Below are 21,922 nucleotides of genomic sequence, written 5' to 3' on the forward strand. Positions count from 1 at the left end.
CTCCTGCAACCCTCAGTTTATTTCCTACAGTTAAGAGTCTCTTATGGTCCCCCGCCCCCCCCCCCCACGCTGTGACTTCCCATTCTCTTTTCCCTCCCTTCCCTTATGGTCCTCTGCCCTGTTTCTTATATTTCACATATGAGTGAAACTATATGATAATTGTCTTTCTATGATTGACTTATTTAGCTCAGCATAGTACCCTCCAGTTCCATCCATTTACATCAATGTAAATGTAAGTATTCATCATCTCTGATGGCTGAGTAATATTCCAGTGTGTGTGTGTATATAATCATATCTTCTATTTATCTGTCAGTGGACATCTCAGCTCTTTCCACACTTTGGCCATTGTGGACATTGCTGCTATGAATATTGGGGTGCAGGCGGGGTAGTGCTATTTTTAACTTCTTGAGGAACCACCGTACTCTTTTCCACAGTGGCTCTACAGCTTGCATTCCCATCAACAGTATAAGAGGCTTTCCCTTCCTCTGCATCCTTGCCATTTGTTGTTTACTGACTTGTTAATTTTAGCCATCCTGACTGTATAAGGTGGTATCTTAGTGTGGTTTTGATTTGCATTTCCCTGATGCCAAGTGATGTGGAGCATTTTTTCATATGTCTGTTGGCCATTTGTAATATCTTCTTTGGAGAAGTGTCTGTTCATGTCTTCTCCCCATTTCTTGACTGGATTGTTTGATTTTTGGCTGCTGAGTTTGGTAAGTTCCTTATAGATCTTGGATACTAGCCATTTATCTGATGTCATTTGCAAATATCTTCTCCTGTATGCTGGGAGTTTTAGCTCTGTTGGCTGGTTCTTTTGCTGTGCAAGAACTTTTTTTCTTGGTGAAGTCCCAATAGTTCATCTTTTGCTTTTGTTTCCCTGGCTTTGGAGACGTGTTTAGCAAGAAGTTGCTGCAGCTGAGGTCAAAGAGGTTGCTGTCTGTGTTCTCCTTCAGGATTTTGATGGATTTCTGTCTTACATTTAGGTCTTACATCCATTTTGAGTTTATCTTTGTGTATGGTGTAAGAAAGTGGTCCAGTGTCGTTCTTCTACATGTGGCTGTCCCATTTACCCAGTGCCATTTATATGCTCACCAATTGATATGCATTCGTTCAGTGAATCCTCATCCAAATCCTACATAGGAGCGTTGTTAGGATTCCCATGTGAAAGGTAGGGTTGCCAAACCCCAGAAAGACTAAGTAACTTGCTCAGGTAACAAAGCCAGCAACTGGTAGGGTTGGGACTTGAACTCTGGGCTGTCTGACACTACAGTCTACTCTTCCCAGTACCTGTGTACCATTCATTAGCAGCAACCAAGTTGTTGTGGGTGTTTTTAACCTTTTTTACTCTAACTTCTAGGTATTTTTCTTATTTATGTCAGAAAGACATGCTTTTGTAGAGCGGGAAAGGATCAAAAAGTGGGAGCTGGGCCAGATTTACCCTGTACCCTGTACAGTCATTAAATACTGATGTATGTGTGTGTGTTCCTAAAACAACCTTGAGGTTGCTTGGCTCTGGCAATGGAGAGAAGGACTGATGGATGAGGTCAAGTCACTGAATTGACTGCCCTTCACCATTCTGTATTTATTTGTTTATCTTCCATCTCCCATTATGACCTATCTGGGAAGTTGGCAGAGCAGCAGGAAGGATTTATGGATGTGCTGCATAGAACTGTGCCTGGGGTTGAAGTCTCTTGCAATAGCCACCAAAAAACAAAACAGGAAACAGAAACACCAGCTACAGCTCCCATTACAAATGGGTTTCCGGTGTGGTTTTGGAGACATCCAAGCACATCGGTACTCAGGTGCCGTATTCGCTACAGGGTGAGGCTCACCCAGACCCTGCTGACACTTCCCCTCTGACAGACCGAAAAGCTAAGACAGATGATGTGCCTGGAAAATTAGTTTTCTGCTGCCACTTTCTCTCCCCTTGGCTGCGTTGTCTCCTGTTTGGCACTTCATCTTTGTTGTCTCCTCAGTCTCCAGCCTCCTTCCTCATGCTCTTGACATTCTACTCATCTCCCCTTATTCTGGAGCCTGGCAGTCATATCTTATCTCTGGGCAGATGAAGCCCTCTGTTTTTCCAAGTCCTTTCAGTTTGATCCTTGTCAAAGAAAGCTGGCTGAATTAATCCCATGTGACAGCAAAGGAGGGTGAGGGTTCCGGACGTTAAGTGACTTGGTCATCCGCTAGTAGTTGAATAGATATTTGTTGAGTAGCTACTTTATACAAAGAAGGGTTTATGTGAAGCAGATGATGTGTGCAGGATCCACGGGTCACCCAGTCAGTTATGGATGTGAGCTAGGAGCAATGTCCCAGCAACCTCATTTCTTACTCCTATTGTCATGTCCCTTGGAAAATCTAGCCTCCGCCCATTGTTTCAAGAGACTGGTATAATGTGCTTGCTTATTTTCCCTTCACCTTCTTGCTCCCCTCCAGATATAATCTCAATAGGGTCTTTGCTTTGAGACAGCTACTTTGTTCATGTTGTTCATTCACTCATTCTTAACACAGCACCAACTATGTGCCAGGCACTGTCTTAGGCACTCAGAAAAAGGACTGGGGAAAAAAAATAGATGTAACTCCTGCCTTCCTGGGACTTACAGTCTAGCTGGAGCTCAGATATTAACCAAATAGTCACAGAGACAAATGGCAGCTGTGGAAGGGCTTTACGGGGAAGGAATATGGTGCTAAGAGCTTATAATGGGGGCCTGCTCCAGCTTTGTGGGACACTGATAAGGACAGATGGGAGGAGAGTATAGCTGTTGATCAAATGTTCTAAGTCACTGACGTTCATTAGCGCTGACAACAAAGAATTAACCCCTTTCCATCCCCACCATCATCATCACTCATTGGTGCTCCTGCAAGTGCCCCCTGACCTGGCCTCCTACCTTTTCTCTTAGCCCCCTTCAGGTTGGTTTTCCACTTTAAAGCCAGAGAATCTGAACTTGATCATGCCATGTCCCTGCTTAAAACCTTCAGTGGCTTCCCAGGGCCCTTCAGATGAAGACCAATATCCTTACTGCGACCGCCCATACCTTCAACCATTTGGCTCCTTCCTGCCATTGGTCACACTCCACTCCTCACTGCCACAGACACGATGGCTCTGCCTATTTCCTCAGACGCTCAGGGTCTTTACACATATTGTTCCTTCTCTCTGAAATATCCTTTCTCTTTTTACCTACCCATCATTTGCATATCATCCCAAAGGAATTTTCCTCCAGGAAAGCTTTCCTTACTCTATACTGGAATAGATTCCTTGCTATAGACACCCATGGTCCCATGTACTTTCCCTTGAAAACACTTGTCCCAGATTGTAATAGTTCTATGGAATTACTAGGATGATGTCATGGAGGTATGAAGGCTGGATCCACATCTCTTTGCTTACCACTATATTACTGGCACCTGGCACAGTGCCTTCTACCTAGTGAGTGCCCAAAGAAAGGATGAATGTGATCATGAAGACTGTAACTATTACAACCAAAAGGGCAACCTCCATTTTTTGTCTTTTTTTTTTTTTTTTAGTTCAATTCTCTTCATGTACAAATAAGAAACTGGAGAACCAGAGAGGGGAGGTGACTTATCCAAGGTCATACAGCAAGTTAGTAGTAGAACTGGCCTGGGACTATGATTTATAGCTCCTGCCTCAATACTATATTCCAGAAACTTCCTCTCTTTGCCTTGAAACTTTGATGTTCTTTGAGACCTAGACCTATAACTGAGATACAATATATCAGGTAGATGGAGAATCTATCTGCATTAAACATTATAGATTTTCAGGAAAATTCTTTATTTCATTAAAGCTTATAAGGTCTGAGGATTTAGTTGAAGCTCTTTTTCTACAATTGATTTTTAAATGAACTCTAAGGTCTCAACTGAGTACCAGTTAGTTTCCAGGCACAGAGAAACAGATCCTCAGCCCTCTTTCTTTTTAAATTAGATCATTAATTTGGCAGTAGATGGAGACCACCTTTCTAACATCTCTCCTCCCTGAGGAAGGCTTTGAGATGAAGCAGGAGGCAATGAGATGTCCCTCAAGCACTGCTGTCTCCTGGCTAACAAGGGCATTTCCTGAAATCTGACAGGGGAGTGAACATTTGTTCTGCCTCTGGAAGGATATTTATGCACCTTCTGAAGTGTGGCCAGGACACAGCTCAAAAATGTCAGATGTTTCCTCTTCATGAATACGAAGCAGCAATTTCACCACCTTGTATTATACCCCAGAACCATGTAGCTTGTGTACACATCCACCTGGTGGGCGCTGGAGCAACAGTAAACCGTTCTTAATGGATGGCTTGGTCCTAGGGTGTAGGCAGCACCAGCAAAACAACCAGCGGTTCTCCAGCAGACAGAAGAGGTTCTGCACCAGGCAGGCAAGACCCTTAGGGAAGGAAGGAACCAGGGTGAAGGGAAAAAAAATACCTTTGTCATCAGCCAGTTTGAGTTATCAAACTCTGGAGTCCTGGCTTTCAGTCTACAAGATGGACTGAATATGATGCCTACCTTCTTTATTCATTTGCTTTCGAAGTGCCAGTCTCTATAGGAGAAGTGGATGACATTGTGGGGAACATGAAGGGCACAGCCCTAATGGAGTTCACATTTCAGGAAGGGAGACATTAAATACATACTTACCCAGTCCTTGTTCAATTTCAAGTGTGGTGAGTATCCTTGAAAGGATAGAATGAAATATAAATCGTGGTTAACATGTGTCAGACCTCATGCCATGTACTTTGCACTTAACAGTAACAACCACGGTGGGGTTCTGGTCCAGGGTGACGATGTGGAAAGACCCTGAGCTCACCTCCTCCACAGGGACAAACCAAATCTGCACTTATTTATGGAGCAGTTTCTCCTGAGGAAGAACTGAGGGCTGGCTGAATAGCTTCTGTATGACAAAAGCTGAAGAGACCACACAGAGAACAGTAAGCGACAGAGACAGGGTAACTAAAGGGACTTGCACGCCCAAAGCTGCCAACTGCAGAAGGGAGAGACCTACTGATGGACCCAGAGGGCACAGAAAAAAAGCCGCAGTTTATTTTTTAATTTTAATTTTTTAAAAGATTTTATATATTTATTTATTTGACACAGAGAGAGAGAGATCACAAGTAGGCAGAGAGGCAGGTGGTGTGGGGCGGGAGGAGCAGGGCCCCTGCTGAGCACGGAGCCCAATGGGGGGCTTGATCCCAGGACCCTGAGATCGTGACCTGAGCCAAAGGCAGAAGCTTAACCACCTGAGCCACCCAGGTGCCCCAAAAGCCGCAGTTTAAAAGAGCAATGAGAATACAAAGGGACTAGTCCTAGATAGCCACCAGCTGGCTGGGGAGCCACTGGAACTCTGGTTCAGAGAAGCTGGTGAACCGCGGGTTCACACCCCTTACACGTGACAGGGGCAGGGGTCTGGAAGCCATAGCACGCTTGTTGCCTCAGCACCACGGGGCCCCTAGGCCACGCCAGAACCACTGGCCCCCCCAAGGTGGCGCAGTCCTCTGTATACCTGGATATCTCTGGTTGATGCTCACTAAAGCTCTAGCTGCTGCGACACAGGTACAGAGCACACCAGAACACTCTGTGGCCACACCACTTGGGCTCTGGGCAGCTTGCTAGGGCACCCCAGCACACAGTGCTCCAGGACCTGGTAGCCCATGCCCAAGTCGGCCCCAGCCCCTCCTCCGACCCCCACAAGGGCACCCCCTGTGCAGAATGCTCCAGGAACCCCAGTCCATGCCTGCCTTGGTTCCAGTCACCCAAGGACCTGGGTTCCAGGTCATGCATGCCCTGCATGGGGCACCTCAGCCAGGACCTTACCTCAGCTCTAGTCACCCCACTAGGGCACTCCCTGCAGTGAGCACTCTGAGACACGCTGGCTTGTAAGAGTTGGTGAGGTCATGGAGGAAAAGGAATGCTCATGCACTGTTGGGGAGAATGTAAATTGATGTCGTCACTTCGGAAAGCAGTGTGGAGGTTCCTCAGAAAATTAAACAGAGAAATACAATATGATCCAGTAAATCCACTACTGGGTATTTACCCAAAGAAAACAAAAACACTAATTTGAAAAGATCTCTGCACCCCTGTGTTCAGTGCAGCATTATTTATAGTAGCCAAGGTATAGAAGCAACCTAAGTGTCCATTGATAGACGAAAGGATAATGAAGATGTGTGCAGGTGTGCGTGTACAGGGACACCCTTGAGAATATTACTTAGCCATAAAAAAGAGTGAGATCTTGACATTTGCTATAACATGGATGGACCTAGAGAATGTTATTCTAAGTGAAATAAGTCTGATAGAAAAAAGACAAATGCTCTATGATTTCACTTATATGTGAAGTCTCAAAAACAGAACAAATGAATAAATAAAAAGCAGAAATGGACCCATAAATACAGAGAACAAACTGATGGTTGCCAGTGGAGAGGGGGTAGGAGATAGGCAAAAAATAGGTGTAGGGGAGTGGGAGATAGAGGCTTCCAGTTAGGGAATGAAGAAGTCCTGGGATAAAAAGCAGAGCATAAGGAATATAGTCAATGGTATTATAATAGCATTGTATGCTGACAGATGGTAGCTACACTGTGGTGAGTGTGACATAACATATAAACTGGTTGAGTCACTATGTTATACGCCCGAAACTAATGTAATATTGTATGTTGACTATACTTCAATGTAAAACGTCAAAAAGATAATAATAACCATAATAACAACCCATATGACATCACTATGGGCCACTTTTTAAAGTGGTTATCATATTTGAATCCATTTAATCTTCATTTAAAAATACCTATGATGTAGAGACTACTATTATCCCATTTTAGAGATGAAATACTGAGGTACAGAGAGGTTAAATCGATGAGGGAAACAATAATCAGTAAGTGGCAGAGAAAGAACCCAAGTTGTTTGAGCACAGAGTCTTTGTAGTATATGCTGCCTCTCATATCACTGTTCCAATGTAATCCTTTTAACAACCTGGTAAGTACTATTATTATTTTCATTTTCCAGATACGGACACAAAATCAAAACATGTACGGGACTTCTCTGAGTTCACACAACTAGAGGCAGGATGCTGGTCCCTCCCAAGGTGCCCATGATGGTGGTCAGCCCAGCCCTCAGCCCTAGGAAACTGGTATTTCCAGGGCTGAATCCCTAATATATTTCCTGTCCCTGTTCTTGCTCAGGTGTTCCTGAAGAGTGACCGTGTAGCCCGTATGGTGCAGAGTGGGGGCTGCTCCGCCAATGACTCCAGGGAGGTCTTCAAGAAGCACATTGAGAAGAGGGTACGCAGCCTGCCCGAGATTGATGGCCTCAGCAAGGAGACCGTGCTGAGCTCCTGGATGGCCAAGTTTGATGCCATCTACCGTGGAGAAGAGGACCCCAGGAAGCAGCAGGCCCGGATGACAGCCAGTGCAGCCTCTGAGCTGATTCTGAGCAAGGAACAGCTCTATGAGATGTTCCAGAACATTCTTGGGATCAAGAAGTTCGAACATCAGCTCCTGTACAATGCATGCCAGGTAAGCTGCCTCTCTCTGGGGCCCGAGCTGTGACTAAGTAGGGTTACTTTATTACTTCTGTGTGCCTTAGGCACTGTTGTCTTCATGGGTCACTTCTTGATTAAAAAAAATAATAATTAAAATTATATTTTACAACTGCATTGATAAAAATTTACTATAATCCAGGAAAGAATATGTTCATGTTTATCTTCTCATTTTAAAAGAAATGAAAACATTTTGGTACACCCCTAAAAGTTGTGGACCCAGGCACTCTGTATCTCCTGTCTAATAAGTAAGTTGGTTTTATGAGTATGGCCTGACTCCCATGTGTTGACAAAGCTAAAGGAGCAAAACAGTTTTTTGTAAAAATGGTTTTGCCTTTAAAATATATGATGTTTACCAGTTGAGCAGTTTATACTTCCTTAGCTGGGGTGACAAATGGACTTAGTACCCCATCAGAAAGCTTCTAGAAGGTCTGGGTATATCATACCAGTATATTAGTCACATCATGAATTTCCAAGTGCATTTGAGGGGGCTAGCTGAGACTCTGCTTGAGCCCACTCCAAGTGGGCCTGTATTTTCTCTGGATCAGAGATTGTGGGAGTGAGGTGCTCTACATCTTCCTATCCTACTAACCTTTCCATTATTCATTCAAGAAATATTTATTTATAAAAAAAAAAAGAAAAGAAATATTTATTGAGTGAGTGCCTACTTTGCAGTCTCTGCAAATTTTAGGGAGTGTCACTTGGAAGCATTTTTAAAATTCCCATTCCCAGGCCCCAAGCCTAGAGATTCTGATTCCCCATTTCAGGGCAGGGCTCAGGAATCTGCATTTTAGGCAAGGGCTTCCCTTCCTGGTAGTTTTATTGCCCTCTCCTCTTGAGAACCATTAACCAAACTCAACTGTGTTCCAGTTTCCCTGGGCTAACTCTGCCCCTAAGGTAGGTTAAATGGAGACACTATAGTGTAGAGGCCGAGTTGTGCCTTGCTCAGAATCAGACAGACCTAGGTAAATCCTAATATGACCTTCACTAGCTTTGTGGCCTTGGGGAGTTAGTTAACCTCCTCACACATGAGCTTGGGATGAAATTGTTGTAAGGATTCAATGTGGATAAAGCCCAGAGCAACGTGGGACACTTTATAAATGGTGGCAGTTAGAATATAGTCAGTCTATCAGAAGAGGCAAAAAGTCTACATAATAGTGCCATAAATGCTTACCAAAAGAACTACAAGATTTTGAGGCTTACTTCTTTCTGCCTTCATGGCTACCCTCTAGTTCAAGGCTCCTGCAACTCTTACCTGAATGACCACAGTGTCTACCTAGCTGGTGACCCTGCCTCCTCTCTTGCCCCACAGTAACATGCCCACCACACAACAACTAGTGCAAGCTTTTTAAAATGTAAATTGGATCATGTCCCTCTTCTGTGTAAGACATTTCAGTAGCTCCTCAACATCTTTAGAGTGACATCCCAACTCCTCACTAAGGCTTGAGGTCATGCGTGAACCACTCTTGTTCATACTGTTTTCCCCACCTGCTCACTCACTGGGCTTCTTTCTGTTTCCCTAATGCACCAAACTGGTTCCGCGCCTTTGCATTTGCTCTTCCCTCAGCTAAGAATGCTCTTTGCCAAGACCTTTGCATGAATGCCGCAGCTTAAATGGCAACTTCTCTAAGACGTCTTCCAAGACCACCCCGTCGAAAGTTCTTTCTTGCAGAGTCACTCCGTATCCCACCCTTTGTCCTATTTTTATCACAGTTTTTACCACTATTTTCCATTCCTTCTTCATCTGTTTTACCTGTTTATCACCTGTCTCTTGCTCCACTCCTGTCCCTTCATTAGAATGTTAGCCCTGTAAAGGTAGTGACTCATCTTTTGCCCTATTTTTTAATATTTCCATAAAACAGTGGCATGAAACAATTCTTGGCACATACCAGGTGCTCAGGAATTGCCTATTGAGTTAATAAATGGATGATGACAGTTTATTATAATTGGTAGAGGGGGTCTTGGTATCAACCATGATACCTCAGGAAATTTCTGGATGTTTTACTAAGTAGGTATCTGTTTATCATTTCATAATAAAATATAGACATAACATTCAAAGATATTTCTCACATCCTATTTTCTTCTCAGCCAATTTCAATTCGGAGCACTGATTGCCAACCCAAAGGTAGATGTTTTCTTTGATGGGTCAAGAAATATTTTGAAATGACCAGATAAATCTCAATATGAAATTGAATTTAAATTTTCTTTTTATTTAAAATACTGCTACATGCACATGGCGCTTTTAGATTGGGGTGAGCATGTGGTGTTCCCACCTGTCTCCAGAACCACCTTCTCTACTACAAGAATATGGGTTGTCACATCACCTGCCTGGGTTATGAGTAACGTTCAAAATCACAGAGCTAGTTCAGTGTTCCTAAACCTGCTAGCCACAAAATGATTCCAGAGATTGATTTTTTCTTCTTACAAACAGCAGCATTATTGGAATGAATGCATTGCTATGCCATTTCTCATCTTACTGTTTTTAAATTGTTAAATAGGGTTAAGTGGCAGGAAATGCTTTCCCCTAAAAAAAGAATTATTTAGACTCATAACCTCAATATGTTTCCCATGAGTTAGAAAAAACATATAATACTCTTGTTGACCTAAATAAAGAGGTAAACTGAGGCAAGCTCAGAGTTGTCAAAAAGATGAGTTTATCTGGGAATAGCAGAGGAATGACAATTCCAGACATGCAAATTATAGCAAGCTACAGGTGAGTCTGTTGAAGGTTTGGAGTAGGCTCTACTTACATCAGCCTCTCAGTCCTTAAGTTTTGTTTTCCTAAGGACGCATGCATGAGATTTTCCATTTTATGTGCTCTGGTTTCATTTTAGATTGAAATTCGTTCACTTTCCCCCTTTTCGATCAAGATCTTTTTCAGAAAACACCTCTGATCAATTATGTCATCCAGATGTTGTTTGCTGATTTTTTTTTAAAAGTGTAATTGGATTGCCGGTTGATTGTATTCTATGGCCCCTGGAGCTTAGGAGGGTGGTCCGCGCGCGTCTTTTCCCATTAAGCTCAGGAGGACCATCCCCAGGTGTCTTGTCCCACGGAGAAGGTAAATGATACAGAGTTTTCACTTGCCTTATTTGAGCAACAGGATTGAAAAATGAGGCATCTCAGCTATGTCCCTCTAAAGTAGATAGTTTAGTTTCTACTTGTCAGTTGAATTCCAGGAAAAGCCTTTGAAAGGAAAAGAATTTTATTTTGTACATACATTTGGGAATAAGGCATTTGTTTACTAATACCAAACAGTAGAAATGGAATTAAAAAGATTAAACTGAGGATCAAAAGCCCAGTGATAGCTATTGATTGAAATGCACTTCTCAACCAGCTTCCCCACTTGCCTATATTTAGTAGTTCAAAAATGCCCTAAGGTCCAGGATCTTGGCCAACTTCGGCTAGCAAATTGATGTTGTTCTTCATTATTTTTAGTTCTTGTGTTATTTTCCTTGACTTACTGACATAAAAATGAAGTTCTTCTCGAAGTAGGGCACAGGTTCACCTCTGCTAAGCAGTGAGGAGGTTAAGGTCTCTGCAGTTTTTGTAGGACTACTTCAGCAAGGCTATCTATTTGAGTTTGTTGATATTCCAAAGCTCAACTAGAAGTACTGAAATTGGTAAACATAACTATAGAAAGATTGTGAGGTGCTTTTTCAAGGTCTGCTACTCCAACCCAAACTAAAAAGGTTCTGGTGAAAGCCTGCCCCAAACCCTTTCTATCTACTGCAGGGTTATATGTAGGCATCCATCCAAAATCATAATCTTCCCAGTTCTCACACACCCTTCTAAGCTGATAGAGGGTGCCATTAGGTACCATATCATTAGGTATATAAGCAGTGGAGAGAAGAGCTTTTCTAATTTCAGTGTCGGAGCTGAGGCCATGATCCCAAAACATCCTTTCCAATTAAGAGGAAACATAGAATTTGTGTTTCTTCCATGTAAGAAGAAATACTCAATGCCTTTTAAGGCACAGTTGGGTCTCTTTGCCCAGATATTTTTCCCTGGAATAAAAGAGGATATCTCATGATCAGAAATATAATCATTATAATCATAATCTGATTTATTAACATTGTGGGAATGATTATGTGAGTACTTTAAATTTCTGTAGATCTGAAGTAACAAGAGAGATGATCTAGTGTAAGGAAGATTTTGGTGGAGAAGTAGAGGATCTCTACTGCAAAAGTAAGTTGAATTAAGTTTCCACCATTCCCCAGAATTTTTGTTAAATACCAGTGAAGTACCATTGAGTGGGAGCCCATTAGCTTCCAATTTTCCAGTATTACTAGTTTTCATTGCCCCACCATAAAGATACATTAATGGAGGCAGTGATATAGTCTTCTGGAGTCCAACAGGGAGTGAATTCATGTTCACCTGGATTATATAAAATGGTATAGTAACAAATATTTAGTGGGAGCTATCCTAGAGTTTTGCCATTCCCATCATTATGTTTCTGAAACATAACAAAGATTTTGGGTAAGAGTCCAGAGCTGAGTGAGGGGGTATCCAATTATGAGTATGGAATGTCCAAAGGAAAGCCATAGTATTTCATGCCAGTCTTCTGAAAGGGAGGACATGTGTGATTTCCAAGGTATCAAAGGAAAATCCTACATCCTTACTAGATAGGTTTTGCCATCCTTTTAAAGATGGTGGCCAGACCAACAGTTCACATTCATCAAGAATACTATTTGCTCATGCACAAATCCGACAATCAGTAAGTTTAGCAGAATCAGAGAGGATTTTTATTAAGGGAGGGATAAAAGGATGTGTTAAAGCTAAAGTAAAGAATTGTAGGAAAGGGCACCTGGGTGGTTCAGTGGGTTAAAGCCTCTGCCTTCGGCTCAGGTCATGGTCCCGGGGTCTTGGGATCGAGCCCTGCATTGGGCTCTCTGCTCAGCGGGGAGCCTGCTTCCCCCTCTCTCTGTGCCTGCCTCTCTGCCTACTTGTGATCTCTCTCTGTCAAATAAATAAATAAAATCTTAGAAAAAATGGTAGGAAAACTAGGGAAAGCATAATTGAAAGCATGAATGACATGGTTTAACTAAATATAGACTGAGACAAGGGAGGAAAAAGAAGGAAATTTATGCAGGCCTGGGTAAGTTGTTAAAATAGACAACTTGGGTAAGTTGTCTATTTTAGACATCAGGTGATTCAGTCCCTAGAAATTTTCTGTTTCAGGTCACCATTTGGTGTATAGTCCATTCAGGTTTTGGGGACTTCGTTTATATGTGACACCAGGATCCAGGAGTCTGTTCCTTGAATTTGGCTGCACAGGAGTTAGTTAACGATACCTGGGAGGAGCCTTTCCAGCAAGGTTGAAGCAAGTCTTTTTGGAGATGTCCTTTCCAACAGATGAACTCTTCAGGCTGTAGGATGTGATGTTGGATATCTTCATTTCCCGAGAGTGCACTAGGGAAAGATTGTTCTTTCAGAGTGCGATTATTTTTTATGGACTTGATCAGGCCCTTGTAAGCATGAAGTATATCCCCCTTTGTTAGTTGTGGGGCAAAAAAAAAAGAAAAAAAAGTGAGGCCTAAGGGTATCAACCATCCTGTAATTATTTCAAAAGGCAAAAAAGTTTATGTGTGCCAATGGTAGTAAGTACTAAGATTTAGAAGAACCAGTGGTAGTGCTTTTGGCCAGAGTACTTTGAGGATTGCAACTAATTTAGCTATGTCTTAATAAATCCATTTGTACGTTTGACCAGTCCTAAAGACTGAGGATGCTAAGCACAATGAAAGTGCTGCAGAATTGGACAAACAAAATGGCTTGTCGAGGTCTTTGACCAGCAAACTGGGTTCTCCAATCACTATGAACTTCAAGGGGGGTTCCACAAGTGGGAATAGTCTTTTCTAATAGAACTTCAGCTACAAAAGAGGTAGTCATCTGTGTACATGGGAAAGCTTCAGTACAATGTGGAAACATGCAAACCATTATCAGAGCATACTTAGATCCATGAGATGGGGACAATTGTATGAAATCTATTTGCCAGACCTCAAATGGTTCATTGGGTAAATTAAATCTTGGGGGCAGTATGGATAGACTTCCCTGGATTACATTTAGGATAGAAGCAATCAAGAAAGGTGCTTTCTGTGGCCTTGCCAATGTTTCCCCACCAGTATTGATCTATGAATGTTATTTTATCCATTGACCGATGATTTAGTTCATGTATGGTGGTTAATAATGGAAATTTTAGATTTTCTGGTAGGAACAGTTTGTTATTTGATCTGAATCAGAGTTTCTTTTCTTCATGATACCAATAGCCTTTAGATCTCCATTTTTGTTTTTCCTATTCAGAGGTCAGTTGTTGTGTTTTCTTGCTTAATTCTCTTAGGTCATCACCAGAGGATGTAGTTTTCTGGACCGTGACAGGTTTAGTCTGTGAATCCCAAAAAGCAGCATTTTTTTTGTGGAGATATCAGTGAGGTAGTTTCCTTTGGCTTCCTGGGAAGCTTAGAGATCTTAATGATAGCTAGAGCTGCTGGCAAGAGTGTAACCCATAGCAAATTTTGGACATAGGGGCCATTTTAAGGAAACCTGGAAGTAAGGAAACCTCATTTCCAAAGCATTGCAAAATCATGAGCTACTGCAAAGGTATATCAACTATCAGTATAGATGTTTGTGGTTTTACCTTTAGCAAGAATATATGCTTAAATAAGAGCTTATAATTTGGCTTGTCGGGCTAAAGTGGCCAAAAGGAAGGGTGCAATATCAGTGACTTCAAAAGGAATTGATATCACATATCCAGCACAATATTTACCATTTTCATTTTTCAAATAAGAGCCATCAGTGAATCACGAGAAATCAACATCCGTCAAGGGGGTTTCTTATAACTCATCACGAGGGGTTAATACCTGATCCGTCAAAGTTAAACAGTCATAGGGAGTTTCTTTCATGGAAGAAGGAAGAAGGGTAACACTGTTGAAACTATTACAATGAATGAGGGTGATATGAGAGGTAGTTAGCAAGAGAATTTCATAAGAAGTAAGATGGCTTGCTGAAAGGTGTTGGATGTAAAACGAGTTTAAGAGAGCTTCGACAGCATGAGGTGCAAAGATGGTCAAAGATGATCCCATGACTATATCTTCAGTGGTCTTTACTAGAAAGGCAGTGGCAGGGACAGCCTCAGGACATCAGGGGTAAGCAACCTTAGGCCATGGGATCTGATTGTTGGCTCTAATAACCCAAAGGTTGGTAGTAGCCCCTATATTTTGGGCTAAATATTTTGAGGGCATTTCCTTCTTTTTTACATGCAAAAAAGAAAAAGTGTAGCTGATAGTTTGGATTTTCCAGGGTAAGTAGATATATTGTTTTCCTTCAAAGTTTTAAAAGCCGTGTCAACTTGGTTTTTCCAGGTAATGGGGTCTTGGTTTTTATATGTGCTGCTGAAGCAAGCACTGGGGTCTTGGTTTTTAATAAGACTTAGGGGCTAGGTCATTAATGGACAAGTTTAGAATCCGATTCCAACAATAACCAGATATCCCAAGAAAACCTATAATTGACATTTGGTTTCAGGCTTTGGGAAGCTCAAGATGCCATGAAGGCTGTCAGGATCTAGGTGTAACCTTTGTTCTGAGATTAAGTGTCCTAAATATCGGATTGAGCTTGAACAAATTGCAACTTTTCCTTTGAGACTTTATGGCCCTTAATTGCTAAGAGTTTTAACAGTGAATACTGTCTTCTTGTGAGGATGTTTAGGAGAGTGAGCCAAGAAGTAAGTCATCTACATGTTGCAGTAAGGTGTAGCATTTAGGAAATTTCATATCAACTAGGTCAGTTTTTAAAATATTTGAGAAGTAGGGACTTTGAGTGAAATCTTGGCATTACTACCCAAGTATATTGTTGTCCTTACCAGGTAAAGGCCAAAGATATTGGTTAGCCTTATCAACTGGAATACTAAAAAATGCACCCTATAAATTGATTATGGTGAAAAATTTGCTTTTAGTGGGGATAGATGCCAGTAACTCTGGGGATTAGAAACAACAGAATGGTGAGGAATAACAATGTTATTTATCACTCAGAGATCTTGGACAAATTTCCATTCTTAACCATGAGGTTTTCTTATAGGTAAAATAGGAATATTAGGGTTGGTGCAAGGGGACAATAAATCCCTGTGCTTTGTAGTCTTCTGTGATAGATATTATGCCCTATAGAGCTTCTTTGTTCATGGGGGTATTGGTCGATTCTGGGCAGAGGTTTCACGGGATCAATTTGGATCTTAACTTTGGACACTATGAATTTTGCATATGTCCTTGCCAGATTTTGCACATAGAGCAGGGGATACTAAACCTAATAATGGGGATAAGTCTGAAGTTTGATCTTCCCTGATTTGTAAAGTACTTGCAAAAGAAAAAGGGTTTGGATTTTCTTGGAGATTAAATTCAAGGGATTTAAGTTCAGAGGATATTAACTCAAGAGTTTTGTTCTCCCTTTCAAGGAAAGGAAATGGCAATACAATACTTTTCTAGGAAACCTTGTCCTAATAAGTGTTTGGGAGCTGATTCACTGAGGAGAAACAGAAGTTTGTCTTGCAAATGTCCCAAGCAAAAATGTATACATTTAGAAAAAGGAACACACTATGGTTTATTTGAGGCCCCCATTAACTGAATAAATCTATTACTCCAAGGGGGGAACTATTTAATTGTAATGGGGTTGAGCATGGATGGTGTAGCTCTCGTGTCCATTAATATTATGGGAGGTTCATCCCCAATCTGGAGAGTAGTTTCCTCTAGTCTCTTTGATGGTAGAATGAGAAGCAGTCCCAGTGTTTTCTTGGAGGCCCATCACTGGGATGAGTCTGACCCTTGGTTCTTGGAAAGCTGTTATCTGAATCTTTTTTATGTGTAACAGTCCTTTCTCTGATGGGTGGATTTTCTGTGATAATGACAGAGTCCAGCAGAGAGAGTCTGCTTGGAAGATCTCATCTGTTGAAGTTGGAGATTTAAGTTTTAGTTGCCCTTCTTTTGGAAGCATCTTCTAGGGCATAGGCTAACTGATTAGTTAGATTGACAAAATCAACATTAGGATGGGCATTGTTTCTCATTCTATGTGGGTTCTCTTGACTAACAGAGATAGATCTCTGTTTAAATCACTTACAAACATTGAATTAAAGGCCACCCTGGGGGATTGATATCTATAGGGAGTTCAGACTTCTCTTTAAAAAGTTTGGAATTTGCTGTACTAATCATGAACAGATTCATCAGACTTTTGGGTGCATGCCTGAATTTGTTGCAGTTTACTGGTTTAAGGAAAGCCCTCAGAATGGCCAGATGCAGCCTTTTGGCTCTGGCACAGGTTTGGTCATATAAAAGAGCTGGCGCTTGACTTACTTGGAATTCTAAAGAATATTTAGTGTTTTCTCAATTAGCACCTTTCATCCAGTGCTTGGTTTGACCTTCTCCAACATATAGACTAATTGATGGAGGTTAGAGAAGCCAGGTTGATAATTTTGAGTAACAGTATTGAATTATTCAGCAAATCTATGAGGATCCTCAGTTATCTTGGGAAAATCTTTTACTGTAGCTCTAAGTTCAGCTTTAGTCCATGGGACATAAGAAATTAATAATTTAACAGGATCGTCAGAGAGTTTTAACAGGCTCAGTTGGCAAGGTTTCAGCACTGGAGAAGAAGGGGAGTTGGGATAAAGGAAGAGGTTAAAAGAGGGCAAAGGTGGGTATAGCAGATCTGGAGCAATGAGGTTTGGGGAGACCTCCCCGATGCTTAGAGGGAAAGACTTCAGATGCTGCTCTATCTCCTCTCATTGCTTATTTGTTTCAGTTCACTTAAAAGTAGTATTTTGTAAAAAGGCAGTTTTAGAATCCTAAATACTTCTAGAAGCCTCCAGGTGCCAATTAAAATAGCTATCCCATTCAGATTGTTTGTTCTATTGCCATGGCCTTCTAATTCAGTCCAGAGAAAAACAAGCGTGGGGAGACTGAAAGTTCCCCATAATGGCCATTGAAATTCTAAATTATCATTAGTAAGGTGGTCCATTTAGTCAAAAATATACACAAGAAGAGACCATAGTTTTATAACATAAAACCAGCTGGGAGCCCAGAGGAAGGGCCACCCTTGGAACATTCACATGGTTGGGATTCCACATTTTAGAGATTTTCCTGAGAGTAAAAGAAAAATTACTAAACAGCCTGATGGATGTGCTTTCAGGGTTGGAAATTGTATTTTATTTTACAGTGTGCCTTTCATGAGATACTTTTCTTGCCCCTGGTAGACACCCTTTGCTCTATTTTTCCAACTGGTGACCACATGTCCCTTGTTGCATAAAATTATCTTGCAGTTGACAGTTCAGTCTGGCCCTCTGTGAGCAACTTACCCAGGTGGGTGAGGCTCTTGCTTGGGGGACTGGTCTCTCTTAAGGAGGTGCTGAGTATTCATGTATCATTTATTTGCTCTACCCATGCTCACCAATATTAACTTAGTTATTTTTTTTCCTCAAAAATGTTTAAGGAAATTATACCAAAATTCTAGTGTCCACCCAATAAGAAAGCAAACGATAGAGTAGTCATCCAAAAGGACTTTCAACAGAGCTTGAATCAAAAAGCTCAACCAAAGGGAGGGAGCTCAGAATCTAAAAGGAGATGCACCGAACTAAAAGTAGATGGTGACTCACGGAAGCAGTGAGCTCAGTGGGTTTGGTGTGGTGCCTTGCTTCATTATGATGGTTGTCATTCTTCAGGGGTCATCCCTTCAGATGTCACTTCTGACATCAAGGAATGTCATCCTAAATAAAGAGGTAAACTGAGGCAAGTTCAAAATTGTCCAAAGTTTATTTGGAAACGGCAGAAGAATTGCAATTCAGGATGTGTAAACTGTAACAAACTATAGGCAAGTCCACTGAGGGTTTGAGGTAGGCTGTATTTATGGGCAGGGAATGTAAAGAGGGGAGTATCTAGTTAGAACCTGTTAAAATTAAAAACAAAAGGAGACCAGCTTTGAAAACTTCTCAAAGAGACAAAACCAGTCCAGTCATACAGAGATCAATTTATCTTATTTCATGAGACCAACCTGACCTGGGTCATTTCTTTTTCATGCCTCTGGAAACTGTAAGCAAAACTTCCCAAGACTGATATGAAGCAACCCCTGACCAACTCCCTAACATTTAAGAAAATTCCAAGATTATCAGGTTTCTGTAAATCAGGCATTTATAAGAAATCTTTCTCCCAGTCCTTGAATTTTGTTTTCCCATGGGTACATGCATGACACTTCCCATTTTATATCCTCCAGTTCCATTTTAGATTAAAATTCTTTTACATTACAAAAGAATAACGTCCTCTCCCCAAAGAATAATAATTGTCCCCCTAGCTAAAAAGAGAAGTACAGGAAAGTACTTGGGGCAAAAAATCTTGGGGCAAAATTACTTAAGACATGTAGTATTGTGTTCCATACTCCTTTTCAGACACCAAGCTTGCCTTTTTCTTCTTGGCTCACATCAGTAGAAATTAGGACAAAGAGCATATACAGGTAATTCACAAAAGAAAAAATACAAATGAATTCTAAACACATGATGATTTTTAAATTCCAAGTGTTCAGTAATCTGAGTTGTATAAGTATATTGGTAAACAATGAAAGCATTATTTTAAGTTAACATTGATAATTGATGATACATTGCTGAATGTTACAGAAATGGGTATTCTCATAACTTACTGTTGCAATAATTGGTTATCATAAACTTTCTGTAGATTAATCTGTTAATTTACATTACGACAACTTTATAGTAGGGAAACCTTTCAACCTTGTGGTTTTACCTCTAGCAATTTGTTGTGAGTAAATACTCAGAGATGTGTACAAGAGTATGAAGCCCAAATACGTTCACTGCAGCATTCCATATGACAGTGGAAAAATAGAAGCAACTGTAATTCCCAATAGTAAGATATTAATTTATTAGATTTTGGATTGACCATGTGAGACAATACTCTTCAGGCAAGAAAACAGTTGTTGAAGAAGAAATCTTACCACATGGGAAAATGTACACAAGATATTGCTAAGTGGAAAATCAAGCAATGAAGCAATAGAAAGGCTTACTCTCATTTTTATGGAAAAAGTACTTGAGGGGCAGGAAGCAAAATCTTAACCGTGTGTATCTTCAGAGATAGCATTATGGTTGATTTTAATGTTTTCGTTTGTGCCTTTCTATGATTCCAGATTTTCTGCCCTAAGCATATAGGTGTTTTGTCAAAAGGAACAGCAAGCAAAAAAATCTCAACAAAGAAGCTTTTAAAAACTTAGGATAGGGAGAAAATTATCTTCTGTGTTCTTTTCTAGACTTCGGCCATTAATATATTGCCTTCATGATTTTTGCCATTTCCAAGTACTGCCTGAATGACTACTTAATATTTCTAATTAAACCAATTCTTAACTCACTTTTTAACCTATCCTTATCTTTAGAAGTAATATATTCAAAATCGCAGCTTATATGTTCCAGTTTTTTTTTTTTTAAACAATAGGCGTTGAAGCAAAACATAAAATAGTCCTCATCCGTTGGCGCTCTTATGTCTTCTCACACCACCGGTGACGTGGGAGGCATGGCTGGGGCGACCATGCCCTGATTCGCTGAGCCTGGAGGCATGGAGCTCTCTGACGCCATCCCTGAAAATAGCCTCAGACTGACCAGAACGGCTTTCCCATGAAGTGTCCACTTCCCACGCCCTGCAATCAGGTTTCAGAAATTATAGATTCACTCACTCACTCACTTTCTCACAGATTACCCTCAGCTCTGCTGAACTCTGTCAACCCACCGGAGCAAAGATACAGAACTGAAAATGCTATGGCTTCCTTTCTTACCATGCTCTGCTTCAGTTGTTTCTTGTTTTGTTTTGTATTTTTCTGGACCTTTTCTGGACCTCCTTATGAGACAAAGCAATTCCTAGATGCTTCCCAAAGCAGAAGTGCTCGCGGTGTTTTCTTCTTATGCGTGTCACGTCCTAGTGGAAGCTGGAATCTGATTTCCGGTAGTGCTTTCTTTTTTTTTTTTTATTATTATTTTTAATTTTTTTTTATTATTTATTTATTTGTCAGAGAGAGAGAGTGGGAGAGAGAGTGAGCCCGGTAGTGCTTTCTGAAGGTTCACATGATCTCTCTTTATGAGGTTCTGCCAGTAAGTGCAATTTTCATCTCAAATGAGAAATGATGTTTATCAAAGAGAGATTAGATCAGTGATATATCAGTTGTCTGTTGTAACATGAACCATGTCTATCAAAACACTGAACACACGCACGCACAGAGAGGCTTAGGAAAAGTTTCCGCATTTGCGCGTGAATTTTTTAAGTCTATTTTGTTTATTTGGGAAGGCAGGACTGCATCTCATGGAAGGGTTTGCCCATCATCCACATAATAATCAATGTAAAATAACTGGAAACTTGTATTATGAAATGTAGTGTTTTTATTGTCCTAGACTCTTAAGAGGAAGCAGTCAGTTGTGTCCCTATTTGAGCATTTGTGTTGAATTCGAAACCCGACTCAAAAAGCATAGGAACATCTTTGAGAATGGGCTGCATCTTATGAGAAATGAGACTAAGACCTGCTTTCAGTCTTCATAAAATGCCAAGATGGTGGTAGTAGTGGTAGTGATGTGGCATTTTAAAAAGTTTAAAAAATGTAAAGCACACGTTCTCCCCCTTTCTCTTCAGTGGCCTCCAAATCTGGAGTTGATTTGCTGCCCAGTTGTACCAGATGTCTGCTACTTCCTACCCACCCCTCTGCTTCACTGTATGAGTTATCCTTAACTGCTTCATTCTAAAACATGTGATCGTTTTCCCTTAAAAAACACTTCTGAGGGGTATTTTAAAAAGAGGGAAGTCTATATGTTCATATTTTTTTTTAAAGATTTTATTTATTTGACAGAGAGAAATGCAGTGAGAGAGGGAACACAAGCAGAGGGAATGGGAGAAGGAGGAGCAGGCTTCCGTGGGGCTTGAACCCAGAACCCTGGGATCATGACCTGAGCTGAAGGCAGACACCTAAGGACTGAGCCACCCAGGCACCCCTATGTGTTCATATATTTTTAAATGCAAATAAACTCTCCCTGAAGAACCCAGCTAATTTGTAAGCAGGCATGGGGAATATGGATTAAGGAAGCCAGTTGTTTCTTCGCGTTTCAATTCTGCCCTTGCAGAAAGGTATTTCTGGTTGGGCTGTCACTGATGATACCCACAGCTCCTGGAAGGATCCGCAGTATGACTTTAGCATCCCCTAAGCCATCACTTGTGCGTCATGGCCAGCAGGGATAGCATGTATGCTCCAAGTAACAGAAGATGACAGTGCTGTCTTCATTTATCTTCTCTGACTTTCTGGGGATTTGTTCACATAACCTGGAAGGGTTGATTAGAAGTACACGGAATATAATTTCCCAATCTACAAATACCTTTGCATTTTCAATATTGAATTCTC

At 41.1% G+C, this 21,922-nt stretch overlaps 1 protein-coding gene across 1 annotated transcript in view; it reads left to right on the forward strand.

Annotated features, from left to right (window-relative positions):
• CADPS (calcium dependent secretion activator) overlaps window positions 1-21,922 on the forward strand; it is a gene marked incomplete at its 5' end in the record, with an annotated part of 471,496 nt that overhangs the window by 116,473 nt on the left and 333,101 nt on the right. Inside the window, one exon of the mRNA XM_080812815.1 lies at window positions 7,161-7,493. Within this exon, the coding sequence (XP_080668941.1) occupies window positions 7,161-7,493 (333 nt within the window). The remainder of the gene's footprint in view (window positions 1-7,160; window positions 7,494-21,922) is intronic.

The sequence above is a fragment of the Martes martes genome (genome assembly GCF_963455335.1).
Source record: "Martes martes genome assembly, chromosome: 1".
Lineage (NCBI taxonomy): Eukaryota > Metazoa > Chordata > Mammalia > Carnivora > Mustelidae > Martes > Martes martes.